This window comes from Eschrichtius robustus, chromosome 13, assembly GCF_028021215.1.
Source record: "Eschrichtius robustus isolate mEscRob2 chromosome 13, mEscRob2.pri, whole genome shotgun sequence".
Classification (NCBI taxonomy): domain Eukaryota; kingdom Metazoa; phylum Chordata; class Mammalia; order Artiodactyla; family Eschrichtiidae; genus Eschrichtius; species Eschrichtius robustus.
This window is the reverse complement of record NC_090836.1, coordinates 103,887,712-103,914,055: the sequence shown is the minus strand read 5'-3', so window position 1 is coordinate 103,914,055 and position 26,344 is coordinate 103,887,712. Positions and strand designations below refer to the sequence as shown.

The 26,344-nt window shown below is 50.6% G+C and overlaps 1 protein-coding gene across 4 annotated transcripts in view; it reads right to left on the bottom strand.

The window, feature by feature from the left end:
- Window positions 1–26,344, bottom strand: part of TBC1D22A (TBC1 domain family member 22A) — a 315,289-nt gene that overhangs the window by 119,641 nt on the left and 169,304 nt on the right. For all 4 annotated transcript variants that reach the window (XM_068561086.1, XM_068561089.1, XM_068561088.1 and 1 more), the window contains exon 9: window positions 10,977–11,086. In XM_068561086.1, coding sequence (XP_068417187.1) covers window positions 10,977–11,086 — 110 coding nt within the window. The remainder of the gene's footprint in view (window positions 1–10,976; window positions 11,087–26,344) is intronic.

The window sequence follows — 26,344 nt, the reverse complement described above, 5'->3', positions numbered from 1 at the left end:
AAAGAGCCGATCTGAAAAGACTACACACTGTGTGGTTCCACGGAAATGACATTCTGGAAGAGGCAAAACCATGGAGACAGTGAAAAGACCAGTGGTTGTCAAGGGTTCAGGGAGAGGGAGGGATGAACAGGTGGAGCACAGAGGATTTTTAGGGCAGTGAAACTACTCTGTGTGATACCATAATGGCGGATACATGTCATTATACATTTGTCCAAACTCACAGAATGTACAGCACAGAGAGGGAACCCCAATGTCAACTATGGACTTTAGTTAATAATGACATATTGATATTGGCTCATCAACTGTAACAAAGGCACCACACGAACACAAGATGTCAATAACAGGAGAAACCTTGTGTGTGTGAAGAGGTGGCAACAGAGTATATCAAACTCTCTGTACTTCCTGCTCAATATTTCTGTAAACCTGAAACTGCCCTAAAAAACAGGGTCCATTAATTTAAAAAGTGCCCAATGCATGCAAAAGAAGGGAGGAAAAAGGGAGGAAATAAGATGAAATGAATAGAAAATAAATAGCAAAATGGCAGTGTAAACCCCAGCCATATAAATAATTACTGAATGTAAATGAACTAAACACACACTAAAAGGGTAGGAAAGCAAAATCCAACTATAAGCTGTCTACAAGAAAAGTGCTTTAAATAAGAAGACACAAACAGATTAAAAGCAAAGGGATGGAAAAGACATACCAAGGAAATACTAATCATAAGGAAGATGGAATGGCTATATTAATATCAGAGGAACTGGAATCGAGGACAGGGGATATAACCAGAAATAGAGGAATATTTCATAACAATAAGCATATAAATTCATCAAGAAAACATAATCATCTTACATGTGTGTGTATCTAATAACCAAGATTCAAACAACATGAAGCAAAACCTCACAAAACTAAAAGAAGAGACAAATCAACCATTATAGTTGGAACTTCCAGAAGTCCTCACTCAGCAGTTGATAGAAAAAGCAGATGGAAAATCAGTAAGGGTAGAGAACACAGGAAAAACACTACATATCAACCAACATGACCTAACTGATATTTACAGAAACTTCCCCAACAAAGCAGAACACACATTCTTCTCAAGGACACATGAAACATTCATCAAGATAGACTATGTGACAGATCTCAAGACACATATCAATTAGTTTAATCACCAATTTTAGGAATTGAAGACATCACTTTAGTCCTTACAGACATTAAAAGAATTAGGGAATATTGTAAACAACAGTATGTCAATAAATTACAATTGTTTAAAATGACCAAATTCTTTAAAATACACAAATTATCAAAACTGACAAGAAAAGAAATAGAAAATCTGGAGCCCTACCCGGAGCAGAAACTGAATTTGTACTTAAAACTTTCCCACAAAGAAAGTTCCAGGCCAAGATGGCTTCACTGTTGAATTCTATCAAGTATTTAAGAAAAACACAATACCAATCTTGCACAAACTCTTTCAGAAATCACAGGAGCATTTTATGAAATCACCATTTCCCTAATGCCGAAACAGAAAAAGAGAATACACAGAAGAAAAGAAAATGGAAGACAATACTGTCATCCCTTGGTATACAAAGGGGGTTGGTTCCAGGAGCCCCCATGGATACCAAAATCCATAGATGCTCAAGTCGCATAGTCAGCCCTCTGTATCTGCAGTGCTATATCTGTGGATTCAGCAAACCCTGGATCATGCAGTACTACCCGTATTTAATTGAGGAAAAAAAAAAGCACGTGTAAGTGGACCTGCACAGTTCAAACCTGTGTTGTTCAAGGGTCAATTGTATTCCTCATGAACAGAGATATAAAACTCTTTTAAAATATATTACATACAATACAATAAAATAAAATTTCAAAGAGAATCCTGAAACATATAAAAAGACGAACATCTCACGACAAAGTGGGACTTATCTCAGGAATGCAAGCTGGCTTAACATTAAAAATTAATCAATGTCCTTCAGTACATTAATAGAGTAAGTCAGAAAAATCATATGACCATCCATCTCAACACAAGAAAAAGCATTTGGCAAAATACTGATTCATAATTATTTAGAAGTCTCAGCAAACTATGATCTGTCTTCCAGCTCTTCTTCCACCAAGTCTTACAAATCCTATCCTCAATCTCTTTGCCCTTTATATACTGGTATTCCTCAAATGTAAAGAAAAAGACCTACCAAAATAAGGCAGAATGTTTATTAAAAATACAGACTCCTTGTCTGTGGAATTTGCACTGTCAAAACCACCCTGATAAAGGGCATCTACGAAAAGTCAACAGCTAACATCAAAGTTAATGGTGAGCACCTAAATGTTTCACCCTCTCCACCAATACCTGGAAGGAGGTAAAAATGTCTGCTCTCATCACTTCCGTTCAACATTGTACTTGAGGTCCTTGACAATGCAATAAGGCAAGAAGAGGAAATAAAAGCCACACATATTACCTAGAAAGAAGTAAAATTCTGTTTATTTGTAGGTGACATGATTATGCACATAGAAAATCCTAAAGCATCTACCCAAAAGCTCCTAAAACTAATAAGTGAATTTAGCAAGATTACAAGAAACGAGGTGTGGCATATATTTTCCACAACAATATCTCTTATCCCATATATTCTTTTATGTGACCAGGGCACTCCTGCATCAAGAGATGGAGTCTAATTTCCCTCTCTTTAAAGTAGGCTTATGACTTCTTTACCCAAAAGAGTAGAGTGGAAGTGATATTATGCGACTTCTGAGGTTCAGTCATGAAAAAAATGCAACTAACAGCTTGCTTTCTGGAAGTCTTACTGGGAGCCTTGAATCATTATGTCAGAAGTCTGACTTTCCTAAGGCCACTGTGCCATGAGGATGTTAAGCCACATGGAGAGGCCATGTGTGGGCAGCTCAATCTACAGTCTCAGTCTTAGAGTCGTCCAAGCCCAGGCACCACACACGTAAAAGAGTGAGATTGCAGATGATTCCAGTCCCTAGGCATCAACTTGTGCCAGCTTTCAAGCCGTCTCACCAAGGCGCCAGACACCGTGGTGCACAGACAGAGATTCGTGGTGTGTCCTGACTGAAATCCTGACCAACAGGATCTGTGAGAGTGATAAAACAGTTGTTCTAAGTCAGGAAGTTTTGGAGCAATTTGTTATACAACAATAGGAACTGAAAAACTGTCAGTTTACAAAACTCAATTGTATTTGTACAAACTATCAGTAAAAATCAAAAAAACAAAATTTACCAAGAAAGCTATACCATTTAAAGGAGCATCAAAAAAAAAAAATCTAGAAATAAATTTAACAAAAGATGAGCAAAACCCATACACTGAAAACTACAAAATGTTTATTAGGGTAAGTTAAAGAACATTTAAATAAATTTAAAACTATACCATGCTTACAGATTAGAATAAATTAACACTGTTAATACTGTTAATTCTGGGACAACTGACACATAGATTCAAAATATAATTCCATTCTAAATCCCAGGCCGTAAGGCTTTTTTGGTAGGAAATGGCTAATGATAAACTTTATATAAAAATGCAAAGGACCAAAAATACTCAAGATAATTTTTTTTTAAAAAAGAACACACTTGGAGGACTTTACCGAACTCCAAGAAAAGCTACAGTAGTGAAGACAGTACGTACTGGTATAACAACCCATTAATAGATTAATGGAACATGACAGAGTATCCAGAAATGGACACACATGTATACAGTCATTTGATTTCCAGAAAAGGTGCCAAAGCAATCTACTCTGGAAACATAACAAAACTGTTTTCAACAAATGGTGCTGTGTTAACTAGGAAATCTATATTTTAAAAAAGAACCATGGGGCCTTCCTCACACCATACAGAAAAATTAAGTCAAGCTAGATGACAGACCTAAAAGTAAAAACTAAAATTATAGTTTCTAGAAGAAAAACATAGGAGAATACCCTGGTATGCTGGGCGTAGGAAAAGGCTTTTTGGTTAGGACACAGACAACCATTACCACAAAAAATAATAAATTAGAATTCATCAAAATTAAAATTTTCTGCTCAGCAGAAGACATTTTTTAAAAGTAAATTGAGGGACTTCCTTGGTGGCGCAGTGGTTAAGAGTCCGCCTGCCAACACAGGGGACGCAGGTTCTAGCCCTTGTCCGGGAAGATCCCACATTCCGCGGGCACAGGAGACGCAGGTTCTAGCCCTTGTCCGGGAAGATCCCACATTCCGCGGAGCAACTAAGCCCACGCGCCACAACTACTGAGCCTGCGCTCTAGAGCCCGCGAGCCACAACTACTGAGCCCACGTGCCACAACTACTGAAGCCCACACGCCTAGAGCCTGTGCTCCGCAACAAGAGAAGCCACTGCAATGAGAAGCCCGCGCACCGCAACGAAGAGTAGTCCCCGCTCGCCACAACTAGAGAAAGCCTGCGTGCAGCAACGAAGACCCAATGCAGCCAAAAATAAATAAATAAATAAATAAATAAATAAATAAATAATTTTTTTTTTAAAAGTGTAAATTGACAAGCCACAAACTTGGGAAAAAATATTCTCGTTCCCTCTCTCGATATGGATATAGATATATAGATATAGATATCTAGACACCGTATGGTCAGGCCACTCAGGATGGCTGTTCTCTTGCTCTCTGTACATCCCTGCTGGACCAGCGCCTGCTTCACCTACACCTGCTCATGTGACTGACCTTCCTTCATACTTGCCCCAGGCCCCAGCTACTGACTGTTCTTATCAAAGGGGCCATGAGGGGCGTGCCTCTCTGCTGGTTTCCCTGGTAACTGACAAGCCCACCTGAGGTCAATTCCCCCTAAAACTGGCAACGGCCCCTTCTCCCGGGAGTGAAGACAGCTGCTATGTCCTGCCCACCGCCCGCCGCACGTGGTGAGGCATTGCTCCAGGAGCTAAGCTCCCCCGTCCATTAAACCGCTGATGTCTCTGTTGCTGACTCCAGGCTCTTTCTTCACTCTTAAAGCTGGGCAAGTAAAGGCCTTGCAAGCCTGTGGAGTGCAGCCCAACAATATAGATACATAGATACACACACACACACACACACACACACACACACAGGACTGCTAACCAGCAGAAATGAAAACAGGGCTGTGCAACGCTGGTGAGGATGTGGAGCAGCCAGACCTCACTGCTGACGGGCTTATGAAATAGCGTAACCAATTCGGGGAGAAGATCTGGACGTTTTTCATAAAAACTAAGTATAGCCCTACGCCATCACCCAGCAAGTCCACTCCTACGTATTGACCCAAGAGACAAGAAATACACGTCAACAAGAGGACGACTACATGAGTGCTCACGGAAACTTCACTCCTAACGGCCGAAGACTGCAAACAGCCTTGGCTTCCACCAGCTGGAGGATGTTTAACCAAACTGTGATAGAGTCACACGATGGAGCACTGCTTTGTAATTAAGAGGAATGAACGATTCATCCAGGCAACGACATGGATTTCACTGTTTTCAATGCTCCTGTAAATTGAATTTTTGTTAATCTTCATTTTTACACTGGCGCACAATAACTCACTCTTAATGAATCTTCTGCTTCAGCCCAGTAACCCACACATTCTTGTCTATTTAATAAACGTTTCTAAAATGTTGCCAAGAGTCCTCACTGTTATCGACTGGAGCTCTAACATCACAGCTCTGAAGGTGCTTCCACCCCGCGCGTGACGCATCTGGACGTGAGACGGGAAAGCGCCACGTGGAGCGGGCGCTCCGGCCATCCACCGTCCACCCGCGGGCTGGGCACGAGGTCTGGCTCTGCGCCCTCCTCCTGCTGCTCCGCTGCCCTTTCCAGGTGGAGACTCCTGATGTGAACAACAACAGCCACGTCAAGGCCACGTACGCATCCTCTCCACCACCTTCCCAAGCAACGCACCGGCCCTCTGTTCTCTTTCCTTGGAGTTTGGTTGAGAGGTGGCAACAGATCGAGGTTCTGGCTCCTTCTGAGGATCCTGGGCCACCTTCTGAGCGTGCCTCGGGCCGCTCTCCTTTTCGGAGCAGAACCTTCTCCAAGGGCTCCCTGTGCAGGCTCTGGTTCCCTGTGATACGTCGTCCCTTTTCTCTCCCTGGCTAACTCACAGCAGCTGTATTTGAGGAACCACCCCGCCCCCCGCAAGACAGTGTCCCCTCCAGCCCCCAGTCACAGGTCTGGTCGTTCCCGGCCTTTCTCTGCCAGTCACTACACCACCACATTTCCGGCCTTTTCTCTGGCAAGTTCCAAGATAATATCGTCACTTTCCCCGATATTCCCATCCCTTCCACGCCAGCAACCAGTTCTTAGAATTGAGTCATTCTTCCCCAAGGAAAGAACATGTAAATGACTAATTATAAAAGGCAACAGTTCTTTTCTACTCAAAGAGGCTGTCCTGCTAAGTAATGAATCTGAGAGTAATTGTACGACTGCAGGGCGGGCAAGTATGGAAGCCGTAACTCAAGAGGTGAGAGCTCCCCGACAACCCTGGCGTCATGTCGTTGGTGAGATGAGAAGGCTGGCAAAGGCCCAAGAATAATCCCCGAGAAGCCAGAGAAGGGCTCGCCCACCTGGACTGGGACCTGGGCCTGCCCTGCCCGGCGCCGCAGCAGAGCCTTCGAGCAGCTTTCTTCCTCAGAAAGTCCACGGGCACTCTCCTCCTCGGCCCCAAGGCCCAGGTCCTGCTGGCCTGTCGCAAAGCGGTCCTTTGTAAAGAAGCAGCCCATCAGCTGGACTGGCCTTTGGTGACCTAACCAAAAATCACCTCCAAAGGTGGCATTAGAAAGACACAATCCGTGAAACCACTGGAAGAAATAATGGCCCACCAAATTTTTTTTTTTTTTTTTGGCCACGCTGCGTGGCTTGTGGGATCTTAGTTTCCCGACCAGGGATTGAATCCAGGCCCATGGCAGCGAATGTGCCAAGTCCTAACCACTGGACCACCAGGGAATTACCCCTTCAATCTCTGGCTGGACTCCTCACGTCATACCTGAGGACAATCGACCTCATTATGAGACCCGAGTGTGGCTCTATCCTGCCAACGAGACGGGAAAGCCCACGTCAGGGCCCTCCACCTCACGTTCCCAATGGCCCCTGGACATGCAGTCAACTCACGATGCCCAGGATCCAAGGAGCAGGATACGGGCAGAAAGACCCACTGTTGTAGGATCCCACGTCCCCGGGCACAACTCCCCCAGTCCCAGGGCCAGCCGACGTTCACTCGTGGCGCACTTTCTCCGTCTTGTACTTTTCCTCTTGTGAGCTCACCCTGGGGGCCTCTCCCTGAGAGCATCTCTCCCTGCGGGGCTGCAGCGCCCACGGTGCTCAGCCAACCGCTGGGCTCCCTGGGACCCTTTCAAGCAGCCTGTGAGGTCCAAACTGCATTCATAATGATACTGAGGCATCATCTACCTCTGTCGCCGTGTTGGCATTTGCTGTCATGCTACAGAAGTGGTGGCAAGTAGAAGTGCTGGCTCGCGGCACGGACCAAGGCAGCATCCACAACCGTACTCAACGCCACACATTCGTGGTTTAAAAAGAGGCAGTTTCACTTAAGGATGTCCTGGGTGACACAGGAAAAGTTCCTAATCTTATGATTAGTATTGGGTTAAATCTTGACCCTTGATAAACATCTTTTCAGTATTCTATGGGAAAAATGGGAAGAACGTGTAAAGCTCTGGAGAAGTGCACCCAAAAACATTGATTTCTTCCAGAAAAGCAATTTTTGGTGCCATTCTCTGAGCTGAGAGCAGAACTGGATACATTTTCCAAGAGAAAACGTACTTGAAAGAATGACCAACAGGCAAACTGGTTATTCAAACTTGGGTATCTGGCAGAAATTTTCTCAAAAATGAACAAAGTTACCCTGTCACCTCAAGGGAACCAATTCACAGTGTTTGCTGCCAATAATAATATTTGCACTTTTAAGCCAAAATCTGAATTTTAGAGAACTTTTATCCACCACTCTGGGCTTGACAGTTCCTTATGAGAATGGTGGTAACACTAACAAAGGTGATTTTTTGATACTGTATGATGAAACGCACCAATGTTTAGAAAATCTACATACCTCAGGCATCCAGGATTTTCCAATGACCAGTGTCTGGTGTGACAGAACCATGCGTTTGTAAAAGATCTATTCCAAGTGCAAGACAGGTCAATGGATTTTACACTGTGACTGAGCACAAAATGTTCACTGCTACGGCTTCACATTCACACTGCAAGTGACCTTTAAGAAACTACCATCTGTTCGGCTGTGGTACAGCATTAAAGGGAAAACATCCACAATCATCTGAAAGGGCTGTTAAAATACTTCTCCCTTTTCCAACTACATACCTGTGAGAGGCTGGGTTTTCTTCATATACTTCAACCAAAAAAACATATTACGACAGGTTGACTGGAGAAACACATAGGAGAATTCAGCTGTCTTCTGTCAAGGCACGTAAAGTAAAACCATGCCTTTCTTCTCACTAAACATTTTTGTTTTGGAAAATATTCATTTATCATAAAAATATGTTATTTATAATAGCATACAATGGGTTTATGACACCCGGTCCATGTTTCCTCTTGATTTTAAGTCAGTTCATATCCTCACACTTATCCAAACTACAATGGCGACAGTACTTGCACACACTGAAAAGTCCCCCATGGAGCTCGCACAGGGTCACGGGGGATGGCCTCATCTAAGGGAATTACAGAAGAGCCCCCCCAGACTCCCTGGATGCTGGTAATGGGCATCGCTGAATGCTTGCTCACGTGAGGATCACATGGAATCAGTCATGAGCATGTGACAGAAAGACAGACGGCTGCCGTTGGCCTGGCGTGCGTGGTAATCACACACACACACACACACACACACACACACACACACACGCCAGAGAAGCATTATGCCTTCCACGCAGCACCCCTGTCAAGAAACCATTTCATCAGACAACAAATCTCGGGTGAAAAATGAAAAGCCAGCATCGGTTTCATTGTACAGCTGATTTTATTTACAAATAGAAGCCGGATAATCTTGTATTTAAATAGCAGAAGTTCCATCACTCATGATCAGAAAAGTGACATCTGAAATTTATAAAAAGTTTCAGATTATGATTCAATCTCCTTTCCAAGGAGGAAAAGAGTCTTAAGTTTTGGGAGAAAGACTGAAAAATATGAAAACATTAGCAGGGTAGGGAAATGATGAATTGATGCTGGGGCCAAAATCTGTCGCCAGCAGGCACATTTTTCTTTACAAGATACAAAATCAGTCAGGAGGCGTTCTGATGGGCTCTCAGATACAAGCTTTCTATTGTTCAACTCCAGAAAGGGCTTCTGCTTTCTCTTTGTCAATTCCTAAGTTATCAAGGGGAATGGGAACCCACACAGTTTTCTTCAACAGAATCGTCCTAGCTGATTTATTCAAATTAAACCTCAGGGCCTCAGTCAGTCTTTAGATGACATCTTAGAAAAGCCTTGCTTGGACCATTTCCAATCAGGCAGCTTAGCTGAGGCCTCTCCAGTGGGCGGCATCAGGAATGCCTGCTATGACAACAGCTCAGGAAAAGCCAAAGCTGGCGGGAAACGCCTGTGACGAGTGCATCCGCAACGCCAGTCCTCTCTCTTCAGGGGGAAGGGCCCTCCTTACCTGGGACAAAGGGATCCTGGCAGAACCCAAGGCCCCCGCACAGCCTCCGTCCTGTGGCGGTCATCTTTGGACCGTTCTCCCGTGAGTGACCAGAACGAACCTCAGACCAAAACCCTGCCCCGGGCTCTTCCCCTCCTCTGTTGGCAAATTCACGGTCCCCCTCCAGGTCCCACTCTGCCCCGCAGGCGTGTCGTCGGAGCGTGGTTTATGCCTTGTGCCGCAGCGCTCACACCTCTCCCCCTCACCCCGCGGTGAGCCCGGGAGCTCGGCCCTAAATCCCTTCTCCCGCCCCAGAGCGGGTGCAGCCCCGGCCCCAGGCCAGCGTCTGGGAAAGCTGTGTGGGCACCAGACAAGCCTAAAATGGCCCACAGCTGGCTCGAGGGCCGTCTACCTACCGCGGCCACTTCCCGCCACACGCAAGGCTCCAGCCCGTCCTCCTGCTCTTGACCTGCCAACGTCTTCCTCCCCAGGCACTGTGTTTGAGTTTCCCCCTGATTTAGGGGAATGGATGATGCCATAAAACCATCCCAGGCCCCGGAAGACTCTGGCTTTCCAGGGAGAATCCCAGCCAGGGGCCCAGCTGACACCAGGTCCAGCAGAAGCCCCACCCACGGGGGGCAGGATGCCCCCCAGCTCACGCTTCCCTCTGGGACCCGGCAGTGTCACTGGTCCTCGAGCGCCGAGATCCCTGACCCGAGGCGGGCGGGGATGGTGGGGCTGGCGGCTGACGGGCCCCGGTGTCACGGATGCGGAGCCAAGGCCTTGAATCTGATGCCCTTTTTTTTTTTTTAAAGACCCCAATTGTACTTGAACATTTGTTACTTTTTTTTTTTTTTTTAATGGCTGTGTTGGGTCTTCGTTTCTGTGCATGGGCTTTCTCTACTTGAGGCGAGCGGGGGCCACTCTTCATCGCGGTGCGCGGGCCTCTCACTATCGCGGCCTCTCTTGTTGCGGAGCGCAGGCTCAGTAGTTGCGGCTCACGGGCCCAGTTGCTCCGCGGCATGTGGGATCTTCCCAGACTAGGGCTCGAACCCGTGTCCCCTGCATTGGCAGGCAGGCTCCCAACCACTGCGCCACCAGGGAAGCCCCAAATCTGATGCCCTTTAAGAGGCAGGTTCCTCTGAACACAGTTCACGCAGACAGTGAAGCGGCTCGTCAACGACCCCCCCCGTGCTGGGGGGGCAGAACCACAGTCACCGGCGGCCGAGTGGGGCGGGGGGGTGGAATACCCGCGGGGATCGGACTCTGCAGGGGGGGGCCTGGTCCCTCCGAGCCCTGCACTGTGCCCCCCAACCAGCTCCAGAGGCGCGTGTGCGCCCGCAGACACACAGTCACCCTGAGGACCATGAAGTCCGCCAGAGGGACGCCGCGGGGCGGCGCTGCCTCCGGGGGGCTCACCTGGATGCCGTCCAGCAGCCGGCTCATGCACCAGTACGTGTCGGCCTCCACGTTGCGCAGCGCGTCCGCAGGCACGCAGGAGACGTCAGCGGTGTCCACGTCCTCGTCATCTGTGCCGCGGGGCGGGGGGAAGACAGGGAGCCGTTAGCCCACGGGGCGAAGGAGGACGTGCGCTCTGCGTGCGCTCTGCCGGCAGGACCCACCTCCCCGCCCCCGCCCCGTTCTTCTCGCTCCAGCTAGATGACTTGGCATCTTCCACCGCATCACTTAATGGGTCTCCATTTTGATACCTAATTAGTTGCAGATAATTAATATTCTGAATCCTCTCCAATTAACATAATTAACATATTGTAAATCATTGCTTCTCAGGCATTTCACATCCTCATAAGAGAGGACCTAAAATATCAATTTATTACTTATTCCTAACTGAGGTCTGAACGTTTTTTCCTAAGATTTCTAAAATTCTGCTTCTCATATATTCACATATTCATTCAGTAATAACCCCTCTAAAAACCCGTTTCCAAGGTGAGAGTTCCCAAAACCACACTGCGTAAATACTTCTATGCTATGAGCAAACACCAAGAAAGCAAAAACACAGATGTGTTTGAAAGAAAGAATAGGCAATGGTGCTCTAAATAATTTCCTCCTCCAAGCATAAAAAATCTAATGAGAAAGCATAACTTAAAAGCTTTAAAATGCAAAACAGATGCCTAATTGAAATGGCTTATCAGACATTTGAAGAAATTAACTTTAGATCCTTATAAAAATTGCTATCATCCAGCATAACACTCATAAATGTTTTAAAAATTGTGCATCGTATTCTTTTAATTTTATTTACTTTTGTTGTATTTTGCAAAGGTGCATGGTAACTTTGCAAGGAAAATGTTCTTTACTAAAAGAAACATTTCAGCCCGGAATATATTTAGAAAGTTTTAAGCAGGTAAAAATGACAATAATCATAACAATGATAACTGCTAACATTTACTGAGTGGTTATTAGATGCCAGGCACTCTTCTTCATGTTTTAAATGCATTAACTCTATTGCGGCCACCGTTGCGCCCCTTGGGAAATGGGGTACAGAGGAACAACGAGCCGGCCCGGTGACGGCCTGGTAAGGAGTGGGGTCAGGGTATGGACCCGCCATCCGTCCCGGAGCCCGGGCTCGTAACCGCTCCCACAGAGCAGGCCAGCCCTCCACACCTGCGCACACCTCACACCCGGGCTTCGATCGCCTCCCCAGCAGCAGCCCGACACGGCCTGACTCCCACCAGGTGCTGGGCTGGGAGAGCCGCCCGGGAACACCCTCCCACTCCGTCCTCTGTTCACAGCGGAAATCAGAAAGTAAAAACAGGGAGGGTCCTTCCAGGCCAGCACCCCGTGAGGGAACCAACCAGCTGGGGCCTCTGTGGGGGGCCTCAGGAGCCCAGAGAGGAGGCCACGACCCCGGACACACATCCAACCGGGCACAGCCTCACGGCCGTGCAGACCACACAGCAGATCCAACTCCTAATCACCGCGTCTCCCTGGAGGCACGTCTGTCCTTCTGGGCAAAGGAAACCAGCACTCTTACCTGCCTTCCTTCATCTCCTCCCTCATTCACGCAACGAGTTTCTGATGGTTTGGTTTGGTTTGGAGGGTTATTTTATTGAGATACAATGCACATACCGTAAAACTCACCCTTTTAAAGTGTACCATTCAGTGGGCTTTAGTGTATTCACAGGGTTGGGTAACCATCACCACGATCTAATTCCAGAACATTTTCATCACCCCAAACAAACCCTGGCCTCATTAGCAGTCACTCCCCATTCCCCTGCCCCTCCCAGCCCCCAGCAGCCGCCAGGCTGCGTCCTGCCCCCGTGGACGTGCCTGTGTGGACATCTCACCTCAGTGGCATCACAGGACACGTGGCCTTTCGTGTCTGGCTTCTCTCACTGAGCACGATGTTTCCAAGGGTCACCGTGTCATAGCCTGTGACAGTGCTTCCCTCCTTTTTATGGTATAATAACTTTCCACTGTATGGACGGGCCACACTGTGTTTATCCCCCGCCCCTCGGTGGTCACTGGGTCATCCCCACGTCGGGGCAAAGTGACGAGAGGCAGCAGGCCCTCCCTGTGTCCCTAAACTCCGGACCCTTGGGCACAGAGATGAGGAGGAACAAACGCCCCCAAGAAGCTGGTGGGTTAAAGGGGAAAACACCTTATAAATGGAAAACGGAAACATTTAGGTACCAGACAGTCACCCAGATGATGGGGGAGGGGTGGGTTACTCGGACCCAGGCTGTGTGCTCAGCCAAGGCCCTGGCAGGCAGACCCAGGCGGCCCTGTCCCCTTCCCTGTGACATGGGACTGGGATGAAGAGTGCACCGGGGCCAGCCCTGAGCTCCCCTCTGCCCGAGTGCGCCCGTGAACCTGCACCAGCCCAGCTGCCCCACTCCGGGGCTGGGGGCCTCCCTCCTGCACTGGGCACCGCTCTGCCCGCTGGGCTGGCCCAGCAAGGCGCCCGGCCTCGGAACTCTGCAGTCCCAGGAGGCACCCTACGCCCACACGCCCTGAGCACACTCTGGGATGGAGGCCCACCTGATTCTGCGGATGGCCTGCCTGGCTCCGGAATTTCTCGTGGCAGCCGAGGCGGGAGGTGTCATCGCCGCCAGTTCACAGATGGGGAAATCACGTCTCCCCGGGGTTCACTGCCCTGCGCTGTAAGGGCCGCCCAGCACCGGGTCCCGCCCGTCACGACGCCCTTCCTGCTGCAAGATCAAGTTCGCAGACAGGAGTGCAAGTCACCTCGTCAGGGCGGAGACCTCCTCGCTGGGAAACTCGATTCAGCATCCCCCCCCAAACTAGAGCAGAGCTGGACTGATTTTCCGTTCTCAGGAAACCGAGTCAACAATAATCAGAGGGCTCCTCTGGAGGTCTTCCATCCACGCACTCTCTTTCAAGGGCCTTCAAAGCACTGAGATACTTCCTCAGCTATAAGAAAAGGCAAGCAGGGGACTAAAGCCCTCCCCAGACCTCAGGCTCCTCTCCTGGGTCACGAGCAGCAGGGCTGCCTCAGCCCGGGTCCGCAGGGTGCGAGCTGCCGCGGGCTGTGGGCAGGAGACTGGGTGAGTTTTCTTCGTCTGTTTAGCTGGCTTATTATTTTACCCCAGGAAATAGCGGTGTCATTTCTCACAGTGGGCCATTTGGTACTCTTGGATGTAATGAAGTAATGGCATTTAACTCAGAGAGCCCCTATGCTAATCTGTCTTCGAAAAGCCAAGAGAATCGGAATGACCCTTATTGTCAGAATGAGATAAATACCCGCCGTGGTTTTTTTAGGGGCGTACAGAGGGCAGCACAGTCAGAGCCGAGGGACGGGCCCAAGAGCAGGAAACACAGTGACTGCCCCTGGCGGGGGGCACTGGTGGCTCCGAGGGGGCCCAGCTGGACCAAACCACGAACAAAAGGGCAGGTGTGGTACAGGCTCGGTCTGATAGAGGCTAAGCTACTAACCCCCCGGAGAGCCCACACCACGGGGCAGAGACGAGCTCTCGGGGTCAAGACCCTCTGGCCCAAGGGTGCACACCTGCCACCAGAGCTCACTCACTGCCTGGGACAGCCCGGGGGTCGGGGTGGGGGGCGACCAGGAGGGGAGGAAACCCAAACACGGAGCCGCCCCACTCTGCACAGGCCCAAGGAGTCTGGGCTTCAGGCCAGCGGCCATGGAGCCCACGCCAGGTGGGACTCAGTGACAGTGGAGAGGCCGGAAGAAAGGCCGTCAGCCAAGACCACTGAGAGAGACCCACGGAAGTGAGGCTTCCCGGGCCATCCCAGGGTTCAAAGGAAGAAACATGACCCAAAGGGAAAAAATGATCAATTGACAGGTACAGGAGAGCAGACAGATCCAGGCCAGCAGCAGACGGAGGTGAGGCCTAAGTAACAACATGGCTGTGGCTGTGGCCGCGGCAGTGGCTCTGCAGCACCCCTGGGACCTGGGGGGTGGGCCCATTCTGACACAACCCGTGCAGATGCTCCAGGCGGGAGGGGGACGCAGCACAGGGCCCCCCAGGGCGGGGCAGGGCCCACACAGCCTCCCCCCCTCCCCCCCCTGCAGGGTTGGGAGCCAGGACCGCTGGGGACTCACCATGGCAACAGTTAAACGTTATTTAAAATAACGGAATGTAAACCAAACTGTTTCATCAAAAACCCGACTAGATTCTCTGTCTTGCGTTTATCTTCTAACCACAAACAAACAGTAACGCTGGCACGAGTAACACTGCACCCAGCCCTCCTCCCCACGTTATCCACGACACCTCCCTTCAGGGGCCAGGCCCTGTACCCCGGGGACACCACGTTGAGGAAGGTGACCCCAGAGAGCCCTCAGAGTGCCAGGGAGGACGACAAGTGCACAGGCTAACCCAAGGGGCGCCTGGGGCGGGGGGGGGGGGGGGGGGGGGGCAGAAAAGGCGCTGACCACCACAGCCCCGGCCAGTAGATCAGGAGTCCCAAGTAGACCACAACCAAATATAAAGGCACAGGACGTAAAAGCAGACATTTAATTAAAAATAATCTCACTTGTCTTCTTAGATCATAGAAAAGCTTTAGGGGATGATTTAAATAAATTCTTTGAAAATGCTGTTCTGCCATATGACTGTTTAAAAAGCAATTTGTAAAACAATCCCATCTTTACCAACAACTCCATTTATAAGGAAAACTCCACCGCTGCACGTCTGTGTAGACCTGCACGCAGAGAACACTGCTCAGAGGAGAACCGTGAATGCCCCGGGGTGTGATTGGTGGGGTAGGAAGCTATCACTACTTTATTCTCTATGGAAAGGTACAGGGTAAAAAGGGAACATCCATTTTCACAATGCAGTTATTTTAGCAATAGGGGAAAAAATGTTGGTTAAGCCACTGGGATAGTTTAACTAAAGTCTGTCTTTTCCACAGGTAAATAACCCTAGAGAAAAAGTGCCCAACGGTGGTGGTACTGTAAATGGTTTGAGACGCTTGCAGGGTGTTTGGGGGTGAGAATGATTAGAGTGAGGGGACCCGCTGGCATTCAGTGGGTGGGGCCAGTGCTAGCCAGCCTCTGCCAGACTGGGCAGGTGGGCGGATGGGCAGATACAGGAAACTATTACAAGAATGGAAGGGGCTTCCCTGGTGGCGCAGTGGTTGAGAATCTGCCTGCCAATGCAGGGGACACGGGTTTGAGCCCTGGTCTGGGAAGATCCCACATGCCGCGGAGCAACTGGGCCCGTGAGCCACAACTGCTGAGCCTGCGCGTCTGGAGCCTGTGCTCCGCAACAAGAGAGGCCGCGATAGTGAGAGGCCCGCGCACCGCGATGAAGAGTGGCCCCCACTTGCCGCAACTAGAGAAAGCCCTCGCACAGAAATGAAGACCCAACACAGCCATAAATAAAAAGAAATAAATAAACTTAAAAAGAATGGAAGGTACTCAGCCTGGTCAGGAGAAAACCACACAGGGATATAACTGCTGCTGTGAAATATCCCAAAACCTGTCTTAGGCAAATAGAGAGCAGAAATGTCCTGCCCGTGTTTCCGTGTGCAGGAGACAGAGAGCATCAGTGGATAAAGGAACAGGCAGGCTGATGAGCGCAAAACGCTAGGACACTGTGATGACGAGGATGCCCACCAGGCAGTCGGGACACCGCCCCCATCGACGGACGGACGGACCCAGTGTCGCTCCTGAGTTTCCACAGCGCGTCCTCTGGTGCCAGGGCCGTTTCATCTGAAAACAGCCCGCTGAGGAGAACACGTCCACCCGACAGACACGGGGCCTGCGGGCAGAGGGCGGGCCGGGAAGGGCAGAGCCCAGAGGCTGTGCTGGTCCCCTTGGTGTCGCCGCCGCTCTGGACGGGCTGGGCACCGGGGCCTCTGACTGCGTGTGGAGAGGAGGGAGGAGCCCTGGTCCCTAACCTCCCTGCACGGCAACAGCTCTAGAAGAGCAGGACCTCGTGCGTAAGAAACACTCCCCTGTCCCCGCCCCCGTGGGACTGCCGCACAAGCTCACCGAGCTTTCCGTCTGCTGGGGGCGGGATTCCCACGGCCTCCTCGCTAACTGGAGAGGGGAAATTGCTCAGTTTAAAGAGCGCTGGGACCATCACGGGATTCCAGGATCGCCAGCGCGGGCTGGACGGCGGCCTCACTCAGCACGAGGCGTGGGGAAGAGCGCCGGCCCTGCTGGGGAACAGCGAGGGCAGGGAGGGGACCAACACTGCTGTTACGACTACGTCCATCACCCACTGGGCACGCGCCCTGCAATAAACCTCTTCACATAATTAGAAGCTTAGCTGGTAATCAAAAATAGTCCCTTCTGTATGAGCAAGCTGGAACCGTTCTACTGTCTAATCTGCTGCATCGCTCAACTTGGGAGGTTTAAATTTGAAACCCTGACACTTTGGTGATGGAGACTCCATTACATAGATTTGGGCTCCAATGTAGGGAAAAATCCTGCTTTGGCCAGAGAAGTGTCACAACTCAAGACTGTAAATTCACGAAACTCCTCGGCCCGGCAAAAAGAACGAATGCTATGATCAGACTGGCTGAGCAGTAGGAATGTTTAATTCTAATATAAACAATGTTCAACGCAAGGTCATGGACTACACCCTGTCAGAGTGCCCAATGCTGCGACGCGGTTGAAGACCCGCAGCCCACAGCCCCAGGCACACGTGGGTGGATGGGCTGTCAGCAGACAAGGGTAACAGATCAAGGACAAAGCAAGGACCACGCGCTGCCCCCTGGTCAGGCAAGACGGCACCACTGGGCCACGCTCAACTGTCAACCTCCGGCCCTGAGAGGGACCCCAGTGACACGGATCGACCTTCTCTCAGCAGCAACAGGCTCTGTTTCCGTCCCACCCCACCCCAAGCACACCCCCCCATCGGGGCTTCCAGTCTCACAGACATGCACCCCCAGGCAGAAGGCACGCTCTCGGGAACAGGACAGAGGGGCGGCCGGGCAGCTACTGGTCTCTTCCTGTAACAACGCGGGTCTCTGATCCCCAGGGGAAAGGGCCTCTCGGCAACACGGGAAAACGGCAGTGGTGGTGTGGGTAAGGAGCCCGAGAGTGAACGGAAATTTCTGTATCTTTAGTGACCCTTGTTTTCATAATGTCCTTTTGGCAAAAGAAAAATTTTTAATCTCATAACGTTCTTTTAGCTTGAAGGGATCTTTGATTTTTTTCATAATTCTGTGAGTAGGAGTTTTTGGTAACAGAAACGCTACTGGTGGAAATACTGATTGATTCTATTAACTTGTATTGAGCACTTGTACGTGTAAAAAAATGTGGGGATGGTTGGCAGGTGAAGACGAAACCAAGAACCACCCGTAGAGTCTGGAGGGAGAGGGCGCCGATGCACTCGTCCACGGATGCGCTGACTCACTCATTCTGTTTATCGACCTTATTCATTGATAACATTTGTTGACCTGATTTATCTCCAGGGAGATGCAATTCACATGGCCGTGCCTGTGAACAAAGAACCGGCCAGCTGGAGAGTGAGCAGGGACAAGGGGCAGACACAGAAGGTTCAGAAGAGCACAGGGTCCCTGACCCCCGGGGAGGCGTGAGCAGGGGAGACGTGGCATCCCAACTGGGCTTGGGAAGACGCAGAACAGAGCACACGGTGACGGGAAAGCAGGTGACGTGAGGGAGGGGCCTCAGGAGGCAGAGCCGGGAAGCGGCACGGGCGTCTGCACAAGAGGCGGTGAGGACCCTGATTCCGTGGCCCCGGCGACAGGCTCCAGAGCTGGACTTCCTTAGCGGGAAGGGGAGCCGTGGAGACAGCTGTGCATCGGCGTCTCACGCAGGGGGGTGGGGGGGCGCAGGGACCCGACGGAGGGACAGCACCGTGGACAGGAAGAGAAGGCCAGAGGCGGGGGAGATGCTCCCAAACAGGGCGTGTGCACCTCAGCCGCCACGGAGGCTCACGTGAGATCCCGGGCCGCGCCACTCATGTCCCCCCGCTGGTAAAGTCACGGCCAGAGAACAGATCAACTCCACACCGTGAAATACCAGGCGCTGGACCACCTGTTGCGGAGGACAGGTGGCAGGCCAGGACGCGGCAACGCCCCGCGGCATTTCCTCCATGGCGCGTGTCACGAGCTGTGTCACCCCCTACTGCTTTACCTGTGCGCTCTGTCCCCCCCACTGCAGTAAGAGCCCCTGGAGAGCAGGGCCATACCCACCCCGCCCTCCGTGTCCCCAGGCCCTCCACCCACACACAGCAGACGCCCCCAAAACACCCGCCAAGTGAATGAACAGCCTGCCACCAAAGAGCCGACAGCCTAGGAGGGAGGAGTAACTACATCAACAACTGGACCTAGAACACAGTAAAAGTTATGCCAACGCACCCTATGAAGAATGAACAAAGACTTTACCCCAATGGCTCTGGTTAAGGGAAATATCCAAATTATTGCTGCATTTAAGATTATACATAAAATCTAACTTGCCTCCACTAATGCAAACAACAAGTCAATCAAGGAGAATTCCTTCAAACTGAAGGAGGCATTCTTCCAAACGATGTCACGTACAGCCTGCGCTAACAGCCTCCTTTCCGCAGAAGCTCAGGGGGCTCTGAGAAGGCCAAGCTCCCTCTGATCTTGAGGCCCCCTTGAAAGGCTGCAGCTCATGCTGAGCTCGCCTTTGAGAATTGCAGGCACACTTTCTCAGGAAAACAGGGCGCCAGGTTCACGGGCTCCCGCCCTCTCCGCGCTCCGAGAGTCATAAGCAGGACACATACGGCCTCCCCCAGGGTCACACAGACCATTAAACCCACAATGCTCATCTGAGGTGCAGTGGAGCTTGGACCCTCTCTCATCAGGCTCACAGGACGAAAGCTTTCACATCTATTCACTGAATTAAAGGCTTTAAGCCCCTCAGTATTCCCTCATGAGGAAAGGAGTGGAAGACTTTTGGTTAAGACCTTTCTGATGCCATTTCCAATCAGAAGCAGGTTCTGTAGAGACCCATCTTTCAGAAGGCGGACAGCAGTCATTCATACAGAGGATAAGCTTCCTGGAGTCATGCTCATCTGCCAGACGCAAATTGATCATAAATCAATTCATTCAATTGATTTACTCCCTTTATCTAATTAAGTCAAAAATAATTCCTCAAAGGATAAACGGGTCTTTAAATCAATCAGCAAAACACTCCCTCACCATTACTAACGCAGCCAAATGGAAGGAAAGGTTGACCAACACGAGACCCTGCTTGCTCGCAAAAGCCTTGGTGAACTGCATTCAGAAAGGGAGCGAGGAAAGCTGAGGGGTGCTGCGCTGGGACAGAAAGTCGCTCCAGAAGGTGCGTGTAGAGGCACTACCCCCAGGGTGACGATGGAATCCCGACTCTGCGTGTGTGCACAGCTCAGAGAAAGACCCTCCCAGGGAAAAGCCCAGGACAGAAGGAGAACCTGCTCTGCGTCACTATATTCAAATGTAAAACAGTTGTAAGTGAAAAAGTGAGAAAGTAAAACAAACTGGACAAACATCTGCAACACAGTACAGGCCAAGGCGTAATATCAAACAATCTATGAAGGGCTATTTCCAAGCAAGAAAAATATATAAGTCAGCCTGGTAAAAATGAGGAAAATACTTGAAAAGTTTACTTATGAAAAAGTCAGTTAAAAACATAAAGAGAGCTTCCCTGGTGGCGCAGTGGTTAAGAATCCGCCTGCCAATGCAGGGCACACGGGTTCGAGCCCTGGTCCGGGAAGATCCCACATGCCGCACAGCAACTGAGCCCGTGCACCACAACTACTGAGCCTGAGCTCTAGAGCCCAGGAGCCACAACTACTGAGCCCATGTGCCACAACTACTGAAGCCCGCGTGCCTAGAGCCTGTGCTCCGCAACAAGAGAAGCCACCGCAATGAGAAGCCCACGCACCGCAATGAAGAGTAGCCCCTGCTCGCCACAACTAGAGAAAGCCCGCGCGCAGCAACAAAGACCCAACGCAGCCAAAAATAAATAAATAAAATAAATTTTAAAAATAATAATAATAATTAAAAAATAATAAAACATAAAGAAATGGGGACTTCCCTGGTTGTCCAGTGGGTAAGACTCCACACTCCCAATGCAGGGGGCCCAGGTTCAATCCCTGGTCAGGGAACTAGATCCCACATGCATGCGTCAACTAAAGATCCTGCATGCCGCAACTAAAGATCCTGCGTGCGGCAACTAAGACCCAGCACAGCCTAAATAAATAAACAAATATATTTTGTTTAAAACATAAAGAAATGATCAGTAGCACTAGTTATGAATAAATCCAACTAAATATAATGAGTTCACCTATAAAATCGGTCACATTTCAAAGTTTAAGATACCCACCGCTGATACCAGTGAAGAGAAACAGACTCAGGAGCCACAGGGAGCACACAAAACACAGAAGTTCCACTAAGAGAAGGATAAAGGGTTCTGAAAAATAATCTGACAAAATAGGCCAGAGGCCATGAACATCCACAGAGCTCTGCTGTGCCCGATGGGGAGCCAGGCGTTGAGACGGGGGGCCCTGGGCCCTGCCCTGCCACGGCTCGCGGTCTGGCTGGGGAGCGGGGCTCCACGGTGCAAGCCCAACTCCCCGTGAGAACGGGTAGGCGCCCCCCGGGCCCCCAGATCAGGAGGAATAAGGTGCTGTTCCCCTTTACTACTAATGACACAATGAAAGCCCAGACGTGCACTCCCAGGAAGTCACACTGTGAGCACCTCTGCTGCTGGGGTGATGGAGGCCCTTAAGCTCTGGCTCATTAGAAGGGTTTGCGGCCCGACCTGATGGACAACCCAGCCTTCGCTGACAGTTCCAACAAGGTGACTTTGGCCAGGGCCATTCGCAGGTGAGCAGCTTGCTTTCATTGACAACTCCTGGTCCTCAATAAATCATTCAGACACATCGACTCCAAAATTCCACTCATGTTTTCACGCTACTGACATCCCAACTGTGACGCCGTTTATGGCGAGAGGGGGCATGGCATTTGCTGGCACCCGACATCAGGGTCTCACGCGCAGACTGCGGTGGGGTCCGTGGCCACGGCCGCTGCGGCAGTTCCAACATGTCTGCGTAAAAGGCCGTCCGTGCTCACTCACCAGGCATGGCCTCGCCAGGAACCAGGATTTCAGTCACCCTGGCAATGCCCCTGATGACCCATCAATCAAGAATTGCTACATTTCAACCCATTCTTCCCTCTGTTACCTTCAGCAAATGGACCCTGAACAGGAAGTTAAAAACTGCTTGCATTGTAACTAACCCAACCGCATGGAATCTAATCACAGAAAGTACGAGGCTCAAAACACAACCTGGACAGACAGTCCACGGATTACAACACAAGGTCAAAGCAAAACGGGCTCCTTTCAATATTTTTTGAAGCAAACTTCTGTTCAAAATTATATAATCAACTGTGTGGCTCTCCAACTTGTCAATAATAAGAAATTCATTCCCAAGAAAAGAACCCTCGGAACTCCTTTAAAATATGGGGCCCTTCCTTTGCTACTGGTCAGGTGGCCTCCTGGCTCACGGCTGCAGCAAATGCTACAGGTCCCTGCAGTTAGGGGGGGGCCACTGGGGCCGCTGGGTGCCGAGAAGGTCTGCAAAAGGCCTGACTGCAGAAATGTCCAACAAATTAACTTCTTCTTCTTATTTGAGACCGACATTTATTTTGCAAACAGCACACCCGCTCTCCATCCCTGCCCTAAGAAGTGTCCAGAGACAGAAGGTGTGTTGCAGGCGGCCCAGTGCAGGGCCTAGGCCTGGGGAACGGTCTCCAGAGCCACCTGAGCCACCACCACGGCCATCACCCTGTGCACGCTGGAATCAAAGAGGAAAAGCCAATGCAGGCACAGGTCCCCAAAGGGGCCCCCAACGGCTGGTCCCTTGGGTTTCACTCTGGGAGGTTCCCACTCCCCCAAAGCACACCGGGAACTGGGGAGGCAGAGGCGAGGAACGGGGGCGCCCTTCACTCAGCACCCGCAACCTGGCCAGAGACCGAACGGCTCTCAACGGCCACGGCCCGAGCACTCCCAGCCTGCCCGGGCCTTGCACACCGTGAGGCCAGTGTGGGCACTGAGAGGGGCGCCGAGCACCCCAGGCGGTGACCAGGGCATGTGCGAGATCCTGAGTGGGGGTGGGGATACGATGATCAGGTACCGATCATTTTAATCCACAGTCACAGAAGAAAATTTGAAGAACTCAAACTTGTAAATAAAGAGGGAAATTAGGCACAAGTCTATCGTGTAAAACACTTCCAGGCTACCTGAGTTTAATTTTATTCCAGTTTCTTCTACACGTACTTTTCGCTCAGCTTTTCTATGGCTATGGTTGCACTGTAAATATAAATGTGTATATATGGATACTGACGTTTGCAGCCAGGGTTTGCCACTTTATAACACACTCTTTGGGATGTTACAGGATGCTGGTAAACAGTCAGGACCTGGTGCTCTGCCGGTCTCCTTAACCACATCCCTGCTTTGGATGTCATCTGGAACGTTTCACTATTATCAGGAAAGCACCACCCCCCCCCCCATGAGCATCGTGTTTGCATAAGGGGTCTGATCCACGTTGAGAATCATTTGCTTAATATAAACATCTCAAATGAAACTGGTAGGTGAGGGGAAGGTAAGAATATTTTCAGGGTCCCGACAAATATTAGTAAAATATTTTAAAGGAGCGTTCGGAATTTATACCACAGCCAGGGCACCCGAGACTGTGGACCCCATCACCTTTCATCAGCGGTTCCTTCTTTCCACCTCTGCTCACTGGGAAGGTACAAACAGCTCAGTAAAATGAGGTATAATTTGCATTTTTTTATGTCCTGGTGAAGTTTGACTTTTTTCCCACAAGTGCCTTTGTGGCTGTTCCTTAAACCCATTTTGGATTCACTGAGTTCCCAGGGGGAGCCGTGAGGCATGGGAAGGGGGGCGGGGAGGGGGTGAGTTCTCATCCCCCGGGAGCGGGGCTCTCCTTGTTGGGGTTTCAGACACCCGCGCCTCCCACTACGAGCACCCCTCAGGGGCAGAGCCCAGGCCTCCCAGCAGGCTCGGGATGTGTGCCCTCCAGCCCAGTCACCCATTACCCTGAGGAAGCACACAAGAAACTCGGCAGCCCAAATCACAGCAATCCAGATAAGTCCGTCAAAATCCACACACACGTACACACACTCCCCAGCCTGTCTGGCTAGCAACCTGTGCAGGCTCACGTGGGTCCCTCTGTAATCACTAGGCGACGGCGCTGTGTCTGCCCCTCCCGTCTAGTACCCAGCGTGTACGAGAACTAAGTCAGTCCACGTGCTGCTGTGGAAGGCCCCTGACAGAGCCCTGGGTCCCCAGTGTCCAGGGATGGGGGATTGGGGGGGTAGAATGCTCAACTGAATGAAGGACTAGGTTAAAATTCTCCCGAGTCTCTATCGACCCAGTTGCCTGAAGAAACGATTGAGTCTCTCCTTTGTCATGTTTGTGCTGGGATTACAAGATGCAGAATTAGGGGTGCGGGCCCAGAACGCTGTAAGCTGTACAGAAATCAGGGAGCTGCATGAACACTGTTAAGTATAACTTGTTGCAGTCTCTCTGTTGGTCTCACGGGGCTATAAGCGCTGAGGACGGGCCTAAAAATGTCCTGAGCCGCTTGAAAAGCTAAATGTACCAGGAATATAAAACCATACAGATATGCATTACAATCTGAAGGCACTGGCGTCCCTACAAGTTGGCTGAGGTAGAACCCAAGAGTGAATCTACAGCAATTACTCAACTTGAACACGGGAGCAAAATTTTAAAAACGCTTAGATGATGCTTGACCTTCATTTACCACATTTTCTGAAATGCTTAACTTGTTTTTAAAAAGTTAGACTATGTTAATGTATTGGTACCAGGAACCTCTGTTTGATCAAAGGCAGTTAGGAGACTCAATTCAATACTAAAGCTGCCTGGGATAAAAGATGAACTAACACCAACTAGCTAACACTATTTACAGAGAAAATGAAGGCGGAAAGCCTCTGTCAGAGCAGAGCCTCAAAGGCCTGATTTGTGTTAATCACTCTGTTGTCATTTTCCACGGGCTCTACTGAATTCTCTTCATGCCAGCAGTCCTGGGCCAAGGTTTCTGTTTTGTTTTTGAGGAAATCTCTTCTCCTAGCTGGAGGCTGGCCATTCTTTTGTCTGCAGCTGTAGAGCGTGATACGAAGCGGGAGCCTGCCCAGACCCGCTCACTGTAGGTTGGCTTGAGGGTCCTCGAGCCCAATATCAAAAAGATGCCAAGAGAATACAGATTTCTAAATAGGGAGGACAGCTCAGATCCTGGCCTTTCTTCGGCTCGGTCACTGGCGGCCTGTCGCCTATGGGATCCTCCTTCCCCGCGTGCTCCCGGGAAATCCAGATTTCAGGCTCTGTTACCATCCTCTGCGACAGGGAACCGGGGCTCTGGGACAGTAGCGGGTCTATGTTTGGGGCAGAAAAATCCAAAAGGACCTGCTGACAAAATGGAGGCCTTCAGAGGTCCCAGGGGGCAGCGCCGAAAAGGCTGAGTGGAAAAGTCAGTTCAAAGGACAAGGGGCCAACTGAAATCAAAAGGCACACTCTGACCTCAGGCCATGAGAATGAGCAGAGCCTGCAAAGCCCCGCCCACGCGGCTGCTCAGAGGGACACAGAGCACAGAACACGCCAACCAGAGCAGTCCTGGCGCCAGGCTGCTTCCAAACGGCGGTAGGGTGGAGGCACCGGGGGTCTGGTCTGCTCTGACCCAAGCAGAGTCAGGGTCAAATGAGGTCACGGGTGCCAGAACTGACTGGAGGAAGGACAGACGAGGAGGCGGGAGGCCCTCGGCACAGGGGTGAGGAGGTGAGCCTTTCCCTTCCAGGGCCCCCTGCCCGTGGGGTGGCATCAGGGGGACAGCCTGGGCACTGCCCGAAGGCCTGGGCATCGGCTCCTACCTTCAGGACAGCGCGGGGCCAGCCCCGTGGGGAGTCCCAGCTGGACCCCGGTGTGCATGGCGCTCCCGCACCCGCCTCATCCCGGTCCAGCCCTCCTCTGCCCTCCGCCTGTGCCCGCTGGCTCTCCACTGCTGCCAGGGCAATCGTGGACAGAGGCGGGGACGGCTGCACCTACGGGCGCCCTAAGAGATGCCTCATCCATCCCTCCCGTAGTTTCAGGGTCCTTTTGTTTCTGTTCCTTCACCGTGTGAACTGGAGAGTACTAACCCGCCCAGGGCTGTGAGAACCAACCAGAACGTCCCACCTCGCCGCAGTCTGGGGGTGGGGGACGGGACAGACGGGGACACGTTTCGTGATCAAGGCCGCCTCTGTGAGCCACATCCAAGACCCAGCTCGCTTCATACTTGATTAAAGGAAAAGCTTCACGCTTCAGTTGGGCGGAAAGAAGGTACAGAGGAGAA